This window comes from Eretmochelys imbricata, chromosome 3 (assembly GCF_965152235.1).
Source record: "Eretmochelys imbricata isolate rEreImb1 chromosome 3, rEreImb1.hap1, whole genome shotgun sequence".
Classification (NCBI taxonomy): domain Eukaryota; kingdom Metazoa; phylum Chordata; order Testudines; family Cheloniidae; genus Eretmochelys; species Eretmochelys imbricata.
In genome coordinates, this window is record NC_135574.1 from 182351172 (window position 1) to 182371290 (window position 20119).

Consider the following 20119-nt stretch of genomic DNA (forward strand, 5'->3'; position numbering starts at 1 on the left):
GAGTCCACTGCAGCCCATTAACATCCTATATTATCACTGGAAAAAAGTCTGAGAAAAAATCCTGTACTCAAATATAATAAACTTTTCTGGGTCAGACATCATCAAACTAAAAAACACACCATGAACTTCCTCACCAGTCTTTCTCAAGCAGAGACAGAATTGTTAATTGGCTTTCTTGGGTATATGCATGCCAAAGAGAGAGAGTCTGTTTCAAAATGGTAACTTGTTGACCTTTTCACAGGTACAAGATAATTTATCTAACTGTCATATGGGGGAAGGATAGTAAGATGAGGTATTATACATTGGCATGTCACAATGCCTTTTCAAACCTTTCTTTTCTTTCCAAAATTAGTTCACATATGTAATCTAGGTCCTATGATGCTGTTACAGTGGGTATGTCCAGCTCCCACCTTGAATTATTTCAATTTAAAAGGAAAACAGTATTTAAATATAACATTTTCAGAACATGATTGTGGCTGTATAACTAGGTCTCAGGAAAAAGTGGAAACAATGTTCAGGTTATGTGTAAACTAGTTTGCTTTGTAGATGGCAAACCTACTGTCACAGGCTTTCCATCACTGTGTTTGTGCATGCAGGACATGACTTCTTGGAAGAGCTGGCACACACAATTAATAGCATGCTTCCTAAATACAGAGATCTTTGGCCTTGCTACAAGGATACAGTACAGCATAATGATGATTAACACTGAATTCCACATAACCCCTGGTCCTTAAGTGTGTCCTCAGGGGAGGAAGGGAATGCAGGCAGGCACAAAGAGACATTCCCCACCTATATGCATGCTCTGCTCTAGGTTTAAGGTCATTTGTAGCCCTTGCACTTGGGAAAGCACTTTGACTATACAGCTCTGACTGTACCAGTCCATGGACTGGGCTGAGCACATTGTAAAGGAGCAGGCTGCACCACCTGAAAGATACCTTAAGGAGCTTCAAACGAAATTAATTATGTTTCGCTGAGGTACAATCCCTTCCACAAGCTCCCCCTGGGGGATGGTGACTCTGCAGTTCTTCCAACTCAGGACTGTGGCTAAGTGGCTCAGACTGCCCCTGAGAGTTTTATGGTAATCTGCCCTACACACTACGCACCTTCCTGTGGAATGTTAGCATATACCAAATTACTTGGTTCGTGTTTGCCTGCTAGAGCTTCATTATAGAACTGACATTCCACTGGATCATTTTCAAGAATTAGAATTGAAACACTCCAACCAAAATGTCTGAGGTTTTCCCACTTCGTTTAGAAATTTTCATCCACATTATATGTAACTATCTTTTGGGATTTGCATGTAACATACAGGGCCAGATCTGGAGCTATGTCAATTTGCTTCCGCTGAGGATCTGGCCGATCTGACTTTTTGTTCTGAAAGGTTATTTGAGTGTGTTCTTAACTGCTGAATTCTTGACTTATATCTCAAATGGCTTCTGCATTTAAAACTACTTCTGATCTTAGTTTGTTTATTTTATTAGGATATGTGTGTGTACATATATATATATATATATATATGTATGTTTATAATATAAACCAGTATGAAATATTTAGAAATCTCATCTTTGTCTCTGACTTAAGAATTTGGTTCCTTTAACAAATATGTACAATAAGTTAATAAGTTAAACCATGCTCTCAATTTGATGGGGCATCTCCTATGGTTGCATAAATAAGAGTGGAATTTGGCTCAATATCTGCAAATGAGTGCCAGAAAACCCAAGAGAGATGTGGGTGGGTGTTTTGTTTTTTGGAAAAAACACTCCATCCTGTGTAACCTTTTTTAAAAGACAACTATGACTTTGGAATGTAGCCATTGACAATCTGAGGAGAAGCGAGCTGCTACAGAGCTATTTATATGTATGGTAGATGGGATTCAGTTATAATGTAGATTAAAGGAGACACTTGTTTAAAGGTAGCATCAACAGAACATATATATTACATGGTAAATATATTGACAACACTGTCCTGCAGGACGGATATCCAGTAAATGGGATTATCTACATTCTAACAAGATTACAAGATTATCCACTCTAGAGATTTGTTGTCTGAGTACAAAAGAGAGAGGGAGGCCCGACAGAACTATGCTTTAACCAGTGTTTTTAGTTTTTCTGCCACATGAGTTGCTAAAAACAGTCTCTCCTGTTTCTAATCATTGTCCTGTCCACCAGTGCACTCCACACACTGCACCACCTGTAGATTTAATAAAAGTGTTACGATTTTCTAAATTTTATACTCCATAATCCCATGCCATTAAAACCAGTTGAGTTACACATACCTGATGTGAGAACAGAATCCTGCCCAATACCTTTGGGAAAACAGAAGGATAGTGACTGCTGTATCATGCAGACATTACAAGTTCCTCTTCCCACTTGTGGGGTGCAAGCTCTGCTGACCAACATGACCCACCCTTTGGGGGACCTAGTGGTGGTGGTGATGGTGGTGGTGCGAGAGTACTGTAGTCCTTGCACTGTCTGAACACAAGGACCAAGCTAAGCTCTGGGGAGTGATGTGGGGAGGAGAGCTATTAATTCCCTCCCCTCTGCCCTACTATACCCCTACACAATCTGGCAACAGGTTGTTATCTGCCTCAGCACAGATGTTATTAAAACAAATGCATGGTATAATTTGTATTTAAATACAAGTGATTCTCACATTTAACACCTTAAACAATTGCATGGAACTGTAGCCATAGGACTCTCATTGAAAAATCAAAGGCAGCTGTGGAGCTCAAACCCCACACAATTCTCAGCTTATTTAGGGATTGAACTTTAAGTACTGTAAGGAAGGTGATACAGGCAGTGTCTTTCTACCTTTTTTAATGGTTGTTTTGCTAACTCTATTCAGGGTACAGCACTGCAAGATGTACATTAAAAATAAAAATCTTGTAATGACTCACCTGCTGCATTAATAATGCCTTTCAATTTATCAGTATATGTTAGTTTTGCAAAGTACATTTTGTTGCACTTTCTTGATCACTTGTGACAAGTTGGAGTTGTTTTTATCCAGTACAAGCATGCCTGTTCCCAAGACGAAGTAATTGTGACATTTAAGAAATTGTCCCCGAGGTGTATTCTTCCATATTCAGTGCCATCCCTTTAAATGTTCTTTCATGTAATGCAAAGGCTTGTGGTTATAAAATGAGACCACCAAGGAACCCATTTTTCATCATGTCTAAATAGTGTACCCATATTCCGCATTTGAGAGCTTGAATCAACACTTAGGCATGTAAATGGCCATTTTATGGACCTAAGTGTCAATTTAAATGCCCAAATGTGGGATTTGGATGTTCTGTTTAGATTTCCGCGTTTGGTCATGAATACCTGAAGGGTCTTTTAACAACTTTTCAGGAACATTTCAGGTTCACATTGAACATTATATGAATGCTCGTTATGTTTTCCAGCGTCTCAGCCAGAGTTTTTCATCATCATTTAATTATTCAAGAATGTAAGTGTGCAAAAAAAATTACATCCAATAACAGAAGACCACTATTCTGTGTAGATGCTAATACAAAGGCCTGGTCTAGCCTACGACATTAAGTTGGCTTAACTACATTGCTCGGGACTGTGAAAAATGTCATACCCTCTGCAATGTAATGAAGCCAACCTAAGCCTAAGAAGTCTTCTATGAGCCTAGCTACTGCCACTCAAAGAGGTAGATTTACTACAGTGATAGAATAACCTCTTCTGTTCCTGAAGTGTCTAATGTAGACATACCCAAAACATTCGATATACCACTAATATATTTCTTTAAAAAAAAACAAAACAAAAAAACAGTATTCTCAGTTCAAGGTTACCTCCAATACCACCTCACATAGTAGATACGTACAGGCAATTTGCCTTAACTGAAGCCCGCTCTTCTCTTTGTCTGGTAATGCAACTGTTCTAAGCCAGAAGCCCAGGCAGCTTTGCTGATACCTGTGGCACTGTCCTTTCACTGTTTATAGGTGATCAATATATCATCAATGTTATCAAACTGGATAAAATTTTATGAGCCAAAAAAAGTATTGTGTTCTGTAATATTCTGGTTTTGCCTTGTGTTGGGGTGTATCATCCCCATCCTGGGCCAGCAAGGGTTAACCAGCTGCTCGGAGCCCACTCGGCCCTGCCCTGCCACATTTGCACTTGCTGTCAGGTAGTAAGGGAGACAGTTAAAAAGGAAAGAGGAAAGCTGAGTAAGAGGAAAGGGCATGCTCAGTACCTCTCCGATTGATTGCCAGAGTCTCCCCAGAGAAAGGTAGGCCTGGGACAGGATTATTGTGTTTGTTTTCTCCATGGGACTAGTTCTTTGCTCTGCTGCAAAAGACCATAGGGCTTTTCTGTGCCACCTGTGACTAGCCTGAAGGTCTAAGTAGACTGTGGCAGGGTAACCCTTGCCAAATAAAACCTGTGGACTTCTGGGGACTGGTCTACACTACAGCTGTAAGTCGTCCTAAGTTATGCTACTTCAGTTACATAAGTCGACTTAAGTTAGATTGACTTACAGCGGTGTCTACACTGCACTGTGTCAACGGGAGATGCTCTCCCACTTACTTACCTTACTCTTCTTGGGGAGCTGAAACACAAGAGTCAATGGGAGAGCACTCTGCCATCAATCGCAGCAGTGCTGATCTAGCCATAAGAATAGACAAGCCCTTGAGTCCTACTCAAGTCTGCCAGCTAATTTGTCTTGGACTCTGAAGAGCATGTTCACAGGCCTCAACCACAACCCCTGTTGCAAGAAACCTGGCATTTTCCAGTGGAAATGACAATTCCACTAAAGTGAAGATTAAAAATTGTGTTTAAAAATTAGTTCATATTTACAAACACATATTATAAAAATATGTTATTCTGTATCACTGTGATTAATCAGCTTAAAAGATAGTGGAGAAACAAACGCCATGACAGAATCTTTCTTCACTCCAGAAGGTCAGGTAATTTAATTATTCTCAGTCTGGTAGTTCATGTCTTTATTAAATCAATAAAAGTTGTAAAACTAGAAATCGAGTGCTTTCTACTCTTGATTCTTAGGTCCCCCCAATCTGTATAATAGGCATGCCCTTCTTTCATTTTATTTTGGGTATCCTAAAATCAATCCCTAACCTGGATCTTTCAGTTGCTGAACTAAAGCACTATTGATGAACTGACATCTAAGCAAAATACATTTCTGAAACCTAACAAATGAAGGCTGAAATGCACCCCTGTGCAGGGGATCAGTGAAAGGCCCCTAGGCAACACCAGTTTAAGTCCTGAGAGTAGCATTTCAGAAAGCAGTCAGCATTGCCCTTACTCCTCTCCCATTGAAATCAGTGAGAGTTTTACTCCTGACTTCATGGTTAGGCCACTACTTTTGAATATCCCACCCATACTATACAACATAAGTATGGCTTCCCTGGTGTATAGGCCTTCTGCACACGGATTAATTATACCCTACATGATTGCCAATTTTATTTCAGTATTTCTTCTTTGTTAGTTTTATTTTATTCTTGAGCCACGGCTAATAATCTTCATTTGTTCTCTCCCTCTTTAGGTCAATATCAAACACTGGCATTAAGTTTTTACCTACTGTACATAAGCTACAATCTCTCCAGAAAGTTTTATTGTAAGTTTATATTGGCTGCTTTTAACTTTTTGTTATCTCCATTCGAATGGTCTGCTTCTCTAATAAGATCTTGGACACGTTTTCCTTTGCATTTGTTTAGTGACTTTGTCACTTCATCACCAGTTGTAATCTTGTGTGCTTTGATAATTTGTTTTACATTATTTGATTGTTCCTGTGACTTCTCTATACCAGATTTGATATATGGCGTGTGACAGAGAACTTTTCATTTGGTTCATGGGACCGACAATAGCCTTTAACTTCTAAGTCACCAATTTATATTCAAGCCAGGCTGGTAGAGACAGAAATTTGTTGTCATCTGGTGACTGTTCTATGATCAGTGTGAAATGAGTTGGTCTCAATCCACTTCCCAGTGGACAGGTCACAGAAAATCACTGCAGTCAACACCCGTGTTGGCCACAGAGGTGGTTGGAAAATAGGATAATTTTTCCCTTAGAAAATTTCAACAAAAATGGAGAACAAATCATTAATTTAAACTTTTCCATGGAAAATTTTGACTTTTTGTTGAAAAACCAAAAACACAAACATTTTTCTTTTCTTTTCTTTTTTTCCAACAAAAAGTCAACACTTTCCATGGAAAGCAGGCACTCTCTGTGAAAATTTTCATTTAGTCAAAAACCCAAATTTTCCATCAAAAACCAGCTTTGATAATCCTGACCGCTTGAAGTCAGTAGGAATTTTGCAATTGACTTTCATAGGAATTCACTATCAAAAACACAGTTTTGATAGAAATTTTTCAGCAGCCCTAGTTGGCAGTCACAAGCAGAACAGCCAGGGAATGAATAGGCACTCTTGTTTTACCCTTACAGGTGGCTGGCGTTGAGGTATATTAATAGAAAGTTGGGGTATGTTTCAATTACTCTTGCTTAGATTTAAATCTTATATGACATTAATCTTCAGCAATATTAATCCACCACCTATTTTGGGTACTGCTATGCAAATATATTGGTACTGTGTTTTGTCAAGTATGGGGTTTCTGGAATTGCACTCTAGCTCTTTGTGAATCCATATAGCAGGTACAGCATGCAAGGACCTATGTAACCTTTTTTCTAGGAAGCTTTGTAATCATCTTCAGACTTAGTTACTCTGGATCGACCTGTGCTAGTGAATCACGGGTTATTTGCCTGAGGTGAAATTCCTCCCTTTGCAGAAGGCCAGCATGAGGCCTACACACCATTTAAGTCCCAAAATAGGTGTTGGTTGAAATCCTGGCACTCTTAAAGTCAATTGCAACACTCCTGTTGACTTCAGAGGGGCAGGATTTCACTCCATAAGTGGGAATTTAGTGGTGCGTGTGTGTGCGTGCACGCATGCGTGTGTATGCATGTATGTATAAATGTTATAAGGCCTTGTCCTGGCTCTTTGTACAGGTGTGAATTTCACTTACTGATGCTCCCGTTGATTTCAATCGGAGTTACACTTGCAGAATGAGGCCCCTGTTTAACTATCAGATAATTCAGTATCATGGCCATATACAGCGCTCAGAATGAGACAAGTTTAGAGCTGCAATAGGTTTCAGGCATTGCAAGCAATTCATTATGTTCACTGCTTTGCATTAAAAACAGCATGAAAACAACAATTCTCCCTGTCTAAATTATGAGTGATACTGTATAACTGCTTGGAACTGTATTTTGAGCAAGTAACAGAAATGTGTATGAGTATATCATTTTATATATCAGTCAAAAATATATTACTGTGGAACTGACTGAAATGAATACTTGTCAATTCAATAGACTGTCAGAAGCCCCAGTTTAGCCTGGCCTAGTTTTAAGAACAAGTAGTTGACATTAGTGGAGAAATTACTTACATGCTTAAGTACCTTCATGAATCAGGGCCAAAAAAGACCACTCTTTTCTGCATTAGTTTAGGGGCCAATCCTGCAACTTCTTTAATTATTTGTTGTGGCAGTATTATTCATGGGTCTGAGCGTAGGATCCAACCCTAAGTGCATACTGTTGATTTTGTCTTGCTTAAGATACAATCATAGAATCATAGTATATCAGGGTTGGAAGGGACCTAAGGAGGTCATCTAGTCCAACCCCCTGCTCAAAGCAGGACCAATCCCCAACTAAATCATCCCAGCCAGAGCTTTGTCAAGCCTGACCTTAAAAATATCTAAGGAAGGAGATTCCACCACCTCTCTAGGTAACGGATTGCAGTATTTCACCACCCTCCTAGTGAAAAAGTTTTTCCTAATATCCAACCTAAACCTCCCCCACTGCAACTTGAGACCATTACTCCTTGTTCTGTCATCAGCTACCAATGAGAACAGGCTAGATCCATCCTCTTTGGAACCCCCTTTCAGGGAGTTGAAAGCAGCTATCAAATCCCCTCTCATTCTTCTCTTCCGCAGACTAAACAATCCCAGTTCCCTCAGCCTCTCCTCATAACTCATGTGTTCCAGTCCCCTAATCATTTTTGTTGCCCTCCGCTGGACGTTTTCCAATTTTTCCACATCCTTCTTGTAGTGTGGGGCCCAAAACTGGACACAGTACTCCAGATGAGGCCTCACCAATGTAGAATAGAGGGGAACGATCACATCCCTTGATCTCCTGGCAATGCCCCTACATATACATCCGAAAATGCCATTGGCCTTCTTGGCAACAAGGGCACACTGTTGACTCATATTCAGCTTCTCGTCCACTGTAACCCCTAGGTCCTTTTCTGCAGAATTGCTGCTGAGCCATTCGGTCCCTACTCTGTAGCGGTGCATGGGATTCTTCCTTCCTAAGTGCAGGATTCTGCACTTGTCCTTGTCCTTAGGACGGAAGAATGTGGAAACATTGGAAAGAGTCCAGCGGAGGGCAACAAAATTATTAGGGGACTGGAACACATGACTTATGAGGAGAGGCTGAGGGAACTGGGATTGTTCAGTCTGCGGAAGAGAAGAAAGAGGGGGGATTTGATAGCTGCTTTCAACTCCCTGAAAGGGGGTTCCAAAGAGGATGGATCTAGACTGTTCTCAGTGGTAGCTGATGACAGAACAAGGAGTAATGGTTTCAGTTGCAGTGGGGGAGATTTAGGTTGGATATTAGGAAAAACTTTTTCACTAGGAGGGTGGTGAAACACTGGAATGCGTTACCTAGGAAGGTGGTGGAATCTCTTTCCTTAAATATTTTTAAGGTCAAGCTTGACAAAGCCCTGGCTGGGATGATTTAGTTGGGGATTGGTCCTGCTTTGATTAGGGGGTTGGACTAGATGACCTCCTTAGGTCCCTTCCAACCCTGATATTCTATGATTCTATGACTGTGCCAGGACTTCCAGTTCTCCCTGCTCGGTTCCCAGGCTTCTTGCATTTGTGTGTAGGCACTTGAGATAACTCGCTGATCGTCCCTCTTTCTCAGTATGAGGCAGGAGCCCTCCCCTCTCGCGCGCTCCTGCTTCCTCCCGGTATCCCACTTCCCCACTTACCTCAGGGCTTTGGTCTCTTTCCTGGATCTAGAAAGCAAAAAGCAATAGTATGGAAGTGATTACTCCCATTTCACTCCCCAGCAGTACTTGGACAAACTTAGTGATATCATTCAGGAAACCTACATGTAAAATATTTTCTCAGATCTAATATGAAGAAAAATCATTTTGGTGTTTGAAGCATCATTTCCTGTCAAAGAAATTAAAGGATCACAGAGCTACAAAACTGTTTAATTTTTACTTTACTTTCTTTTTCAGAGATATTCAAGATAATATAAATATACGTACAATTGAAAGGAATTCCTTCATGGGCCTGAGTTCTGAAAGCGTCATTATGTGAGTAAGAACTGGCAAATATCACGTTAGTTTACATCTTCTCCAGAATAGAGCCTGAGAAACCTTGTTGAGTGCTATTTTATAGTTTTGCAAAACTAATTTTAGCCTGTAATTCAAACCCATGTGGGGTTTTTTACCCCAAGAAGATGAAATTCATTTATAACAAATTCTGGCTGGAAGAAACCTGTCTTGTTGTTAAATATTTGTTTTGTGCAGCACCTCAAGACACCAGGCAGGGATTGGAGCCCCAGTGCGACACACACTGAACAAAAAGATGATTCTTGTCCTACATATTTGTCAAAGTATGTAACAGGAGACAACATGTAGATACAGGAAACAGATGGGAGGAAGCCAACGGGATGGGGCAACAGCGAGAGCTATATGTGCTGTGCATCAGGGATAGAACTGCCCCCCAGAAGTTAAGCTGGCAAGCATACAAATAGGGCCAGCAGAGCATCATGGAACCAATAAGCCTGATGGCTGTCTCCTCCAAGTATAAACTCAGGACAGCAAAGAATCATTAGGTAGCCTCTTTTTTTCCATCTCCCCTATTATCACTGCTCTTTTTACACAGCCTTTGTTTATTCTTCACTCTGTCTGTGCTCTATTCCATTTGACACCCTCATTTTTCACTGGGTTTCTTCTCTCTGACCCCTTTCTGCTCCTTCCCCCCCAGTTTTTCCTAAGTAGAAATTGAACCCAGAACCCACTTTAAACCCCTCCCCTCCATATTTAAATGGGTTTGCAAATGGGCAAAGCTCCTAACTAAGAAATATCTCTTGTCTTCTTTTATACTTTCAATATTCAGTAATCGCTCTCTCCCTCCGGCCTTTTCATGTCAGCTCTGTATTTCAGAATCAGAGCAGACCATAGAGAAAATTTAATAATTAATGGTACCAAGGTTAAAGACCATGATGGTTCCACATAATACAAATTGCGTTCCAAAGGACGCATAGCTCATCCATATTTGCAGTAAGATACATCATTCAAAGACATTCATTATTCAAGCAAATTACATGTAGATATGTGTAAAATATGGTATACTTGTACATAAATTAATGTATTGTTACAGGCCACTTCACAATGCAGTTTCATGCTGTGTAGTTAGATGACTTCTCATTTGACTTAACAATGATGTTTTTTAATGAACAAGCTGGGTTTCCTGATCCCTTTTATAGGAACATTGAACGTTTGTTCGCTCTACTAAAAAGCTGCTTTCATTCCACCTAGGCAAATGCCTAGTTTGGAAAATTTACCCATTACTCCCTGCAGCTTGACTCAAATTCAGGAAGCAGGGGTCATGCAGCAAGGGACCAATTCTGATCTTACTGATTAGGATGGAAGCAGGATAAGAGCCTCAATATTTGAAAATAGAACTATAGCAAGATTAACTACTATCACCCCTCCATTGTCTACCCCACAGATTCTCAACCTTTTTCCTCCTGAGCGGCCCCCTCTGCCCCAAACATGCTATAAAAACTCCATGGTCCACCTGTGTCACAGTAACTGGTTTTGTGCATATAAAAGCCAGGGCTGGGGTTAGTGTGTAGCAAGCAGGGCAATTACCTGGGGCCCCATGCCACAGGGGCCCCTACGAGGCTACATTGTTCAGGCTTCAGCTTCAGCCCCTGGTGGCGGGGTTCAGGGACCTGGGCTTCAGCCCCATGCGATGGGGCTTCAGCTTTCTGCCTGTGCCCCAGCAATTCTAATGTTGGCTCTGCTTGGAAGCCCCCTGAAACCTGCTAGAGGTCCCCTAGGGGGCCCCGGAGCCCTGGCTGAGAACCACTGGTCTACCCCACCATTTATCCATCCATCCCCAATCTACTAAATGTGGACAGTATTCTCTGAAGAGTGAAAAAGTAGATGACAAACCTGGACATCAACCTTTAATGTTCCTTTTCAAGTTGCCTTACCAAAAAATTGCATCCAATGGACAATGGGTGCAGCTGAAAATCCAGCCCACTATCTTTATTTTATAGAGAGAAAACAGACACACAGGTTAGGTGATCTATCCAAGGCCACAAAATGAACCAATGACACAGCTAGGATTAGAATTCAAGAGTCTGTGACTCCCAGCCCCATTCTCACTTAACTAGACCAGTGGATCTCAGATTTTTTTTTTTTTTTTTTTGGACTGTGACCCATAACATGAAGACAACATGGGTAAGATGGTCTCATGCTGCTACATGGGATGATTTTGGGATATGAGGCTGATGGAGTTCAGAGGTAGCCCTTAGGGCTTGTCTACACAAACACTTAGTTTGCAGAAAACTGGGGTGTAAATCCTGCCTGTACACTGAGTATCCATGTGGACCCTGCTGCAGTGCACTAAAAGATTAATAGTGCACTTTGATCTTCCCTGCTTTGAAATAGGAATAGATTAAAAGTGCACTACAGAACTATTATTGCATGGCAGGAGAGTCCACACAGACAGTTATTGTGTGGCAGGATAGAACAAGGTAGATTACACTGCAGCTTGCCACAAACTAAGTATTCATATCAACATCCCCTAAAATTGTGCATAGTTCCATGGTAGCCCTCTACACGGGTGAATTTCACCCACAGGGAATATCATGGATGGGCCACAGAAAAATAGGAGAAAGCTGCTTTTACACACCTTTGACTTCATTGCAGCTACTCTGCTTTTTTACAGAAAGTAGAGCTAATTTCTTCCAGGAATGAAGTACTGTCAGGGTTCCCTCCCCACTCTGAACCCTGGGATACAGATGCGGGGACCCGGATGAAAGACACCCTAATCTTATATTCCACCAGCTTAGGTTCAAAACTTCCCCAAGGCACAAATTCCTTTTCTTGTGTTTGGATGATATTGCTGCTACCACGAAGTGATTTCAACAAACATTCAGGGAGGGCCACTTGGAGCCCTATTTCCCCCCCCCCCTCCCAAATATCTCCCCAAACACCTTCATCCCTTTTCCTAGGGAGGCTTGAGAATAATATACCAACCAATAGGTTATAATAAAAGTACAGACCAGACCCTTTACATTTTGGACACTAAAATCAATCAGGTTCTTAAAAGAATTTTATTATAAAGAAAAAAGTAAAAGAAGCACCTCTGTAAAATCAGGATGGAAGGTAATTTTAAAGGGTAATAAAAAGATTTAAAACACAGAGGATTCCCCACTAGGCTCAACTTCAAAGTTACAAAAACATGAATAAACCTCCCTCTTAGCATAGGGAAAATTCACAAGCTAAAACAAAAGATAATCTAATGCATTTCCTTGCTATAACTTACAATTTCTGTAATTTTAGATGTATCATTTCAGAAGGAGCTGGATTACCTGCTTGGTCTCTCTCTTTGTCCTGAGAGAGAACCAACAAAGAGAGCACAAACAAAATCTTCCCCCTCCCTCCCCAATTTGGAAGTATCTTCCTTTCCCATTGGTCCTTCTGGTCAGGTGCCAACTAGGTTAATTGAACTGATTAACCCCTTACAGGTAGGGGGATTCTGTACCTATGGCAAGGAGGGATGTTATGATACTGCATACATACAGGTTGTTACCCTTCCCTTTATATTTATGACAAGTATAGTATTTAGTATATTCAGTTTCTGGTATACCTTTAATAAGATCTTCTTCTGGTATACCTCGCAGTATTGCATATCTCTCCATAGGAAAGAAATACCTCATTTTAAACCCAAATTTGCCTCCATCCCCACATAACCTTAATGTTCCTTCACTTGCACTATTGTGAAATATTTATATCAGAAATAGTAATCTATGGAACTAAGTTTATTATATTAAAAAAAATAGATCCTACATCATGTAAAGCCCCCAGCATCACTATGTTATTTGTATTCCATATTCCAGCCTTGGCAGGCATATCTGATCACTGCTGCACATTTTAGCCAATATAGAACAACTAAAAAGAACATAAGAACATAAGAATGGCCATACTGGGTCAGACCAAAGGTCCATCCAGCCCAGGATCCTTTCTACCGACAATGGCCAATGCCAAGTGCCCCAAAGGGAGTGAACCTAACAGGTAATGATGTAGTGATCTGTCTCCTACCATCCATCTCCACCCTCTGACAAACAGAGGCTAGGGACTCCATTCCTTACCCATCCTGGCTAATAGCCATTAATGGACTTAACCTCCATGAATTTATCCAGTTCTTTTTTAAACCCTGTTATAGTCCTAGCCTTCACAACCTCCTCAAGCAAGGAGTTCCACAGGTTGACTGTGCACTGTGTGAACCAGAACTTCCTTTTATTATTTTTAAACCTGCTGCCCATTAATTTCTTTGGTGGCCCCTAGTTCTTATATTGTGGGAATAAGTAAATAACTTTTCCTTATTCACTTTCTCCACACAACTCATGATTTTATATCCCCCCTTAGTCTCCTCTTTTCCAAGCTGAAAAGTCCTAGCCTCTTTAATCTCTCCTCATATGGCACCTGTTCCAAACCCCTAATCATTTTAGTTGCCCTTTTCTGAACTTTTTCTAATGCCAGTATATCTTTTTTGAGATGAGGGGACCACATCTGTACGCAGTATTTAAGATGTCGGCCTACCATGGATTTATATAAGGGCAATAAGATATTCTCCGTCTTATTCTCTATCCCCTTTTTAATGATTCCTAACATCCCATTTGCTCTTTTGACTGCCACTTCACATTGTGTGGACACCTTCAGAGAACTATCCACGGCGACTCCAAGATCTTTCTCCTGATTAATTGAAGCTAAATTAGCCCCCATCTTATTGTATGTATAATTGGGGTTATTTTTTCCAATTTGTATTACTTTACATTTATCCACATTACATTTCATTTGCCATTTTGTTGTCCAATCACTTAATTTTGTGAGATCTTCTTGAAGTTCTTCACAGTCTGCTTTGGTCTTTGGTCAGCTGTGAAGACTGAAGCAAAGAATTCATTTAGTTTCTCTGGGATTACTTTATCATCTTTAAGTGCTCCTTTTGTATCTTGATCATCCAGGGGCCCCACTGGTTGTTTAGCAGGCTTCCTGCTTCTGATGTACTTAAAAAACGTTTTGTTATGACCTTTTGAGTTTTTGGGTAGCTGTTCTTCAAACTCCTTTTGGGCTTTTCTTATTACATTAAAGGAGGATATTGATATAATAGGCATTAGAGAAACCTGGTGGAGTGACGACAATCAATGGGACACAATCATTCTGGGGTACAAAATATATCGGAAGGATAGAACAGGTCATGCGGGTGCGGGGGAGTGGCACTACATGTGAAAAAAATGTAGAATCAAATGAAAGAAAAATCTTAAATAAATCCACATGTTCCATAGAATCCCTATGGATAGTAATTCCATGCTCTAATAAGAATATAACAGTAGGGATCTATTATCAACCACCTGACCAGGACAGTGATATTAACGATGAAATGCTAAGGGAGATTAGAGAAGCTATCAAAATTAAAAAGTCAATTATAGTGGGGGATTTCAATTATCTCCATATCCCCATATTGACTGGGTACATGTCACCTCAAGACGAAATGCAGAGACTGCTTCTTGGAGCAGCTGGTACAGGAACCCACAAGGGAAGAGGCAACTCTCAATCTAGTCCTGAGTGGAGCGCAGGATCTGGTCCAAGAGGTAACTATAACAGGACCACTTGGAAATAGTGACCATAATATAATAACATTTAACATTCCATTAGTGGGAAGAACACCTCAACAGCCCAACACTGTGGCATTTAATTTCAGAAAGGGGAACTATGCAAAAATGAGGAGGTTAGTTAAACAGAAATTAAAAGATACAGTGACTAGAATGAAATCCCTGCAAGCTGCATGGACACTTTTCAAAGACACCATAATAGAGGCTCAACTTAAATGTGTACCCCAAATTAAAAAACACAGTAAAAGAACTAAAAAAGAGCCACCATGGCTTAACAACCATGTAAAAGAAGCAGTGAGAGATAAAAAGGCATCTTTTAAAAAGTGGAAATCAAATCCTAGTGAGGTAAATAGAAAGGAGCATAAACACTGCCAAATTAAATGTAAAAATGTAATAAGAAAAGCCAAAAAGGAGTTTGAAGAACAGCTAGCCAAAAACTCAAAAGGTCATAACAAAATGTATTTTAAGTACATCAAAAGCAGGAAGCCTGCTAAACAGCCAGTGAGGCCCCTGGACGATCGAGATACAAAAGGAGCACTTAAAGACGATAAAGTCATCGCAGAGAATCTAAATGAATACTTTTCTTCAGTCTTCACGGCTGAGGATGTTAGGGAGTTTCCCAAACCTGAGCTGTCTTTTGTAGGTGACAAATCTGAGGAATTGTCACAGATTGAAGTGTCAGTAGAGGAGATTTTGGAATTAACTGAGAAATTTAACAGGAACAAGTCACCTGGACCAGATGGCATTCACCCAAGAGTTCTGAAAGAACTCAAATGTGAAATTGCGGAACTATTAACTATGGTTTGTAACCTGTCATTTAAATCAGCTACTGTACCCAGTGACTGGAAGATAGCTAATGTAATGCCAATATTTAAGAAGGGCTCTAGAGGTGATCCTCGCAATTACAGACCGGTAAGTCTAACGTCAGTATCGGGCAAATTAGTTGAAACAATAGTAAAGAATAAAATTGTCAGACACATAGACGAACATAAATTGTTGCACAAAAGTCAGCATGGTTTCTGTAAAGGGAGATCATGTCTTACTAATCTATTAGAGTTCTTTGAGGGGGTCAACAAACATGTGGACAAGGGGGATCCAGTGGACATAGTGTGCTTAGATTTCCAGAAAGCCTTTGACCAGGTCCCTCACCAACGGCTCTTACGTAAATTAAGTTGTAATGGGATAAAAGCAAAGATCCTTTCATGGATTGAGAACTGGTTAAAAGACAGGGAACAAAGGGTAGGAATAAATGGTAATTTTTCAGAATGGAGAGGGGTAACTGGTGGTGTTCCCCAAGCATCAGTCCTAGGACCAATCCTATTCAGCTTATTCATAAATGATCTGGAGAAAGGGGTAAACAGTGAGGTGGCAAAGTTTGCAGATGATACTAAACTGCTCAAGATAGTTAAGACCAAAGCAGACTGTGAAGAACTTCAAGAAGATCTCACAAAACTAAGTGATTGGGCAACAAAATGGCAAATGAAATTTAATGTGGATGAATGTAAAGTAATACACATTGGAAAAAATAACCCCAACTATACATACAATATGATGGGGGCTAATTTAGCTACAACTAATCAGGAGAAAGATCTTGGAGTCATCGTGGATAGTTCTCTAAAGACGTCCACACAGTGTGCAGCGGCAGTCAAAAAAGCAAATGGGATGTTAGGAATCATTAAAAAGGGGATAGAGAATAAGACGGAGAATATTTTATTGCCCTTATATAAATCCATGGTAGGCCGACATCTTAAATACTGCGTACAGATGTGGTCCCCTCATCTCAAAAAAGATATACTGGCATTAGAAAAGGTTCAGAAAAGGGCAACTAAAATGATTAGGGGTTTGGAATGGGTCCCATATGAGGAGAGATTAAAGAGGCTAGGACTTTTCAGCTTGGAAAAGAGGAGACTGGGGGGAATATGATAGAGGTATATAAAATCATGAGTGGTGTGGAGAAAGTGAAAAAGGAAAAGTTATTTACTTGTTCCCACAATATAAGAACTAGGGGCCACCAAAGAAATTAATGGGCAGCAGGTTTAAAAATAATAAAAGGAAGTTCTTCTTCGTTCAGCGCACAGTCAACCTGTGGAACTCTTTGCCTGAGAAGGTTATGAAGGCTAGGACTATAACAGGGTTTAAAAGAGAACTGGGTAAATTCATGGAGGTTAAGTCCATGAATTGCTATTAGCCAGGATGGGTGAGGAATAGTGTCCCTAGCCTCTGTTTGTCAGAGGGTGGAGATGGATGGTAGGAGAGAGATCACTAGATCATTTCTGTTAGGTTCACTCCCTCTGGGGCACCTGGCATTGGCCACTGTTGGTAGACAGGATCCTGGGCTGGATGGACCTTTGGTTTCACCCAGTATGGCCATTCTTATGTTCTTATTTTTACATTTAATTTGGCAGTGTTTGTGTTCCTTTCTATTTACCTCGCTAGGATTTGACTTCCACTTTTTAAAAGATGCCTTTTTATCTCTCACTGCTTCTTTTATATGGTTGTTAAGCCACGGTGGCTCTTTTTTTAGTTCTTTTATTGTGTTTTTAATGTTAATTAATGTTTAATTAACATTCTGCATTGTTGAGGAAATGCTTCACAAAGAAAAAATCTCCAAAATTATATTATCAGAAGGATGTTTTCAAAAAGGAAAGGCATAATGTGAGTCACTTACACTCTCCAGTCAGTTTTATGCTTCAACAGCTTTCTCAGTCAGATCCTTTTAAATACCTACTAATTGTTATTGATTTCATTGTTCTAGGATTTCTCCCTAGAAGTTAATAGTGTGTTTAGAGCTAAAAGTCAAACCACATCTTAAGATTTGAGGGGGAAGGCAAACTGAAATTTTATGTAAAGTCAGTTAAGAATGCCTAAAAATATATAAGATTGAAATTCACCCCAACACAAAATCTATGCCCCGCCTTAAACATTCACAATTCAGCATAAATGAGACTTAAGTGGTGCTATAGGCTTTGTGCTGGCCTTCTGCACAGGAGTGAATTTCGCCCTTATACTGTAAATGACCAATACAGTGATCAAACATAAACACAAGAAGCCAAATCCCAGAGCTTTTAAGTCATGTTTACTCAGCTTACTCAGGCAAGACTTCCATTTTATTTTGAAGTTGCTCAGGATATGTGCTGATTTAAATAAGAGAAGAATTTGGGCCAAAGGTTGGGAGGTTTGGGAGGTTGGCTATGTGACAGTTAAGTAAAAAGTGACTGAGGACTCCAGGGTTTAGCTCAAAGGTAAACGTATAATTTTTATATATTTTTTGCTTGAAAGTGGTGGCTGTATTTTTCCTCCAGGTCATAGTGGCAGATGCTAACTAATATGAATGATGTAAGATAATAAATATGTCAGATGGTAAAAACAGCATCTGATTATCTTGCCTTTCTGTGTTGGCTCACTCATTTCTAATAGCACCTGTGAGTGGATGGGATGGGAGACAGTTTCCATGATCTGATCTAACACATACTGCCGACGTTGAGCCATGTACATTTGTCTTTCATGGTCAAAAGGGTAATCTTTCCAGCCAGGCCTATAATTGATTTTCTTGTTGACCTAAGCCCACCATCTTGAACCTTAGATTAGTGGGTCATTCGCATGCTTTCACTGTGAACGAGAAGTAAAATGTGTAGGTTTTCTGAAAGTTTAATTTAATTGTTTGTTTCGTGCCATCAGTCAGGGCTGTCATTCAGTGCCAGAGGGGGTGAGTGGTACAGAGTAACAATAAAGGAGATGAAAAACCATACTGTATAAATGATAAATATAACTGACACAAATGTAAATTTTTTGGATCATGGAGGGAGCATGGGATAGGGACATTAAACATTAATTTGTTAAAGAACCACAGTTAAAACTCATCAGAGAACTCCATGAATTTAAACTCATGGAATTGCTGCCTAATTCTTTTCTCAGAGGGGAGAACATGAGAGAGTAGGGGGGCTGTGGAGCATATAGGGGATGTAGTCTGTGAAGGCAGCAGGTGCATTAGAAACTCAGCATCTATCTTAGCAAATTCTGCACTATTTCCACCCAGTGGCCTCCCACTGCCTTGATGTGCAGCTAATCCCACTCCTCTGCCACTGCCCTTATCTTAGGGGAAGCAAAAGTGGATGGGAATCTGGGAGGCAGTGACCATGAGTTGGTCGAGTTCAGGATCCTGACACAGGGAAGAAAGGTAAGCAGCAGGATATGGACCCTAGACTTCAGGAAAGCAGACTTCGACTCCCTCAGGGAACGGATGGGTAGGATCCCCTGGGGGACTAACATGAAGGGGAAAGGAGTCCAGGAGACCTGGCTGTATTTCAAGGAATCCCTGTTGAGGTTACAGGGACAAACCATCCCGATGTGTCGAAAGAATAGTAAATATGGCAGGCGACCAGCTTGGCTTAACGGTGAAATCCTAGCGGATCTTAAGCATAAAAAAGAAGCTTACAAGAAGTGGAAGGTTGGACATATGACCAGGGAAGAGTATAAAAATATTGCTCGGGCATGTAGGAATGAAATTAGGAGGGCCAAATCGCACCTGGAGCTGCAGCTAGCGAGAGATGTTAAGAGTAACAAGAAGGGTTTCTTCAGGTATGTTGGCAACAAGAAGAAAGCCAAGGAAAGTGTGGGCCCCTTAATGAATGAGGGAGGCAACCTAGTGACGGAGGATGTGGAAAAAGCTCATGTACTCAATGCTTTTTTTGCCTCTGTCTTCACGAACAAGGTCAGCTCCCAGACTGCTGTGCTGGGCATCACAACATGGGGAATAGATGGCCAGCCCTCTGTGGAGAAAGAAGTGGTTAGGGACTATTTAGAAAAACTGGACGTGCACAAGTCCATGGGGCCAGATGAGTTGCATCCGAGAGTGCTACAGGAACTGGCGGCTGTGATTGCAGAGCCATTGGCCATTATCTTTGAAAACTCATGGCGAACGGGGGAAGTCCCGGATGACTGGAAAAAGGCTAATATAGTGCCAATCTTTAAAAAAGGGAAGAAGAAGGATCCTGGGAACTACAGGCCAGTCAGCCTCACTTCAGTCCCCGGAAAAATCATGGAGCAGGTCCTCAAAGAATCAATCCTGAAGCACTTACATGAGAGGAAAGTGATCAGGAACAGTCAGCATGGATTCACCAAGGGAAGGTCATGCCTGACTAATCTAATCGCCTTCTATGATGAGATTACTGGTTCTGTGG

At 40.6% G+C, this 20119-nt stretch overlaps 1 protein-coding gene across 1 annotated transcript in view; it reads left to right on the top strand.

Annotated features, from left to right (window-relative positions):
* LOC144262287 (follicle-stimulating hormone receptor) overlaps positions 1 to 20119 on the top strand; it is a 160894-nt gene that overhangs the window by 117848 nt on the left and 22927 nt on the right. The window contains exons 5-6 of the mRNA XM_077812013.1: positions 5506 to 5577; positions 9262 to 9339. Coding sequence (XP_077668139.1) covers positions 5506 to 5577; positions 9262 to 9339 — 150 coding nt within the window. The remainder of the gene's footprint in view (positions 1 to 5505; positions 5578 to 9261; positions 9340 to 20119) is intronic.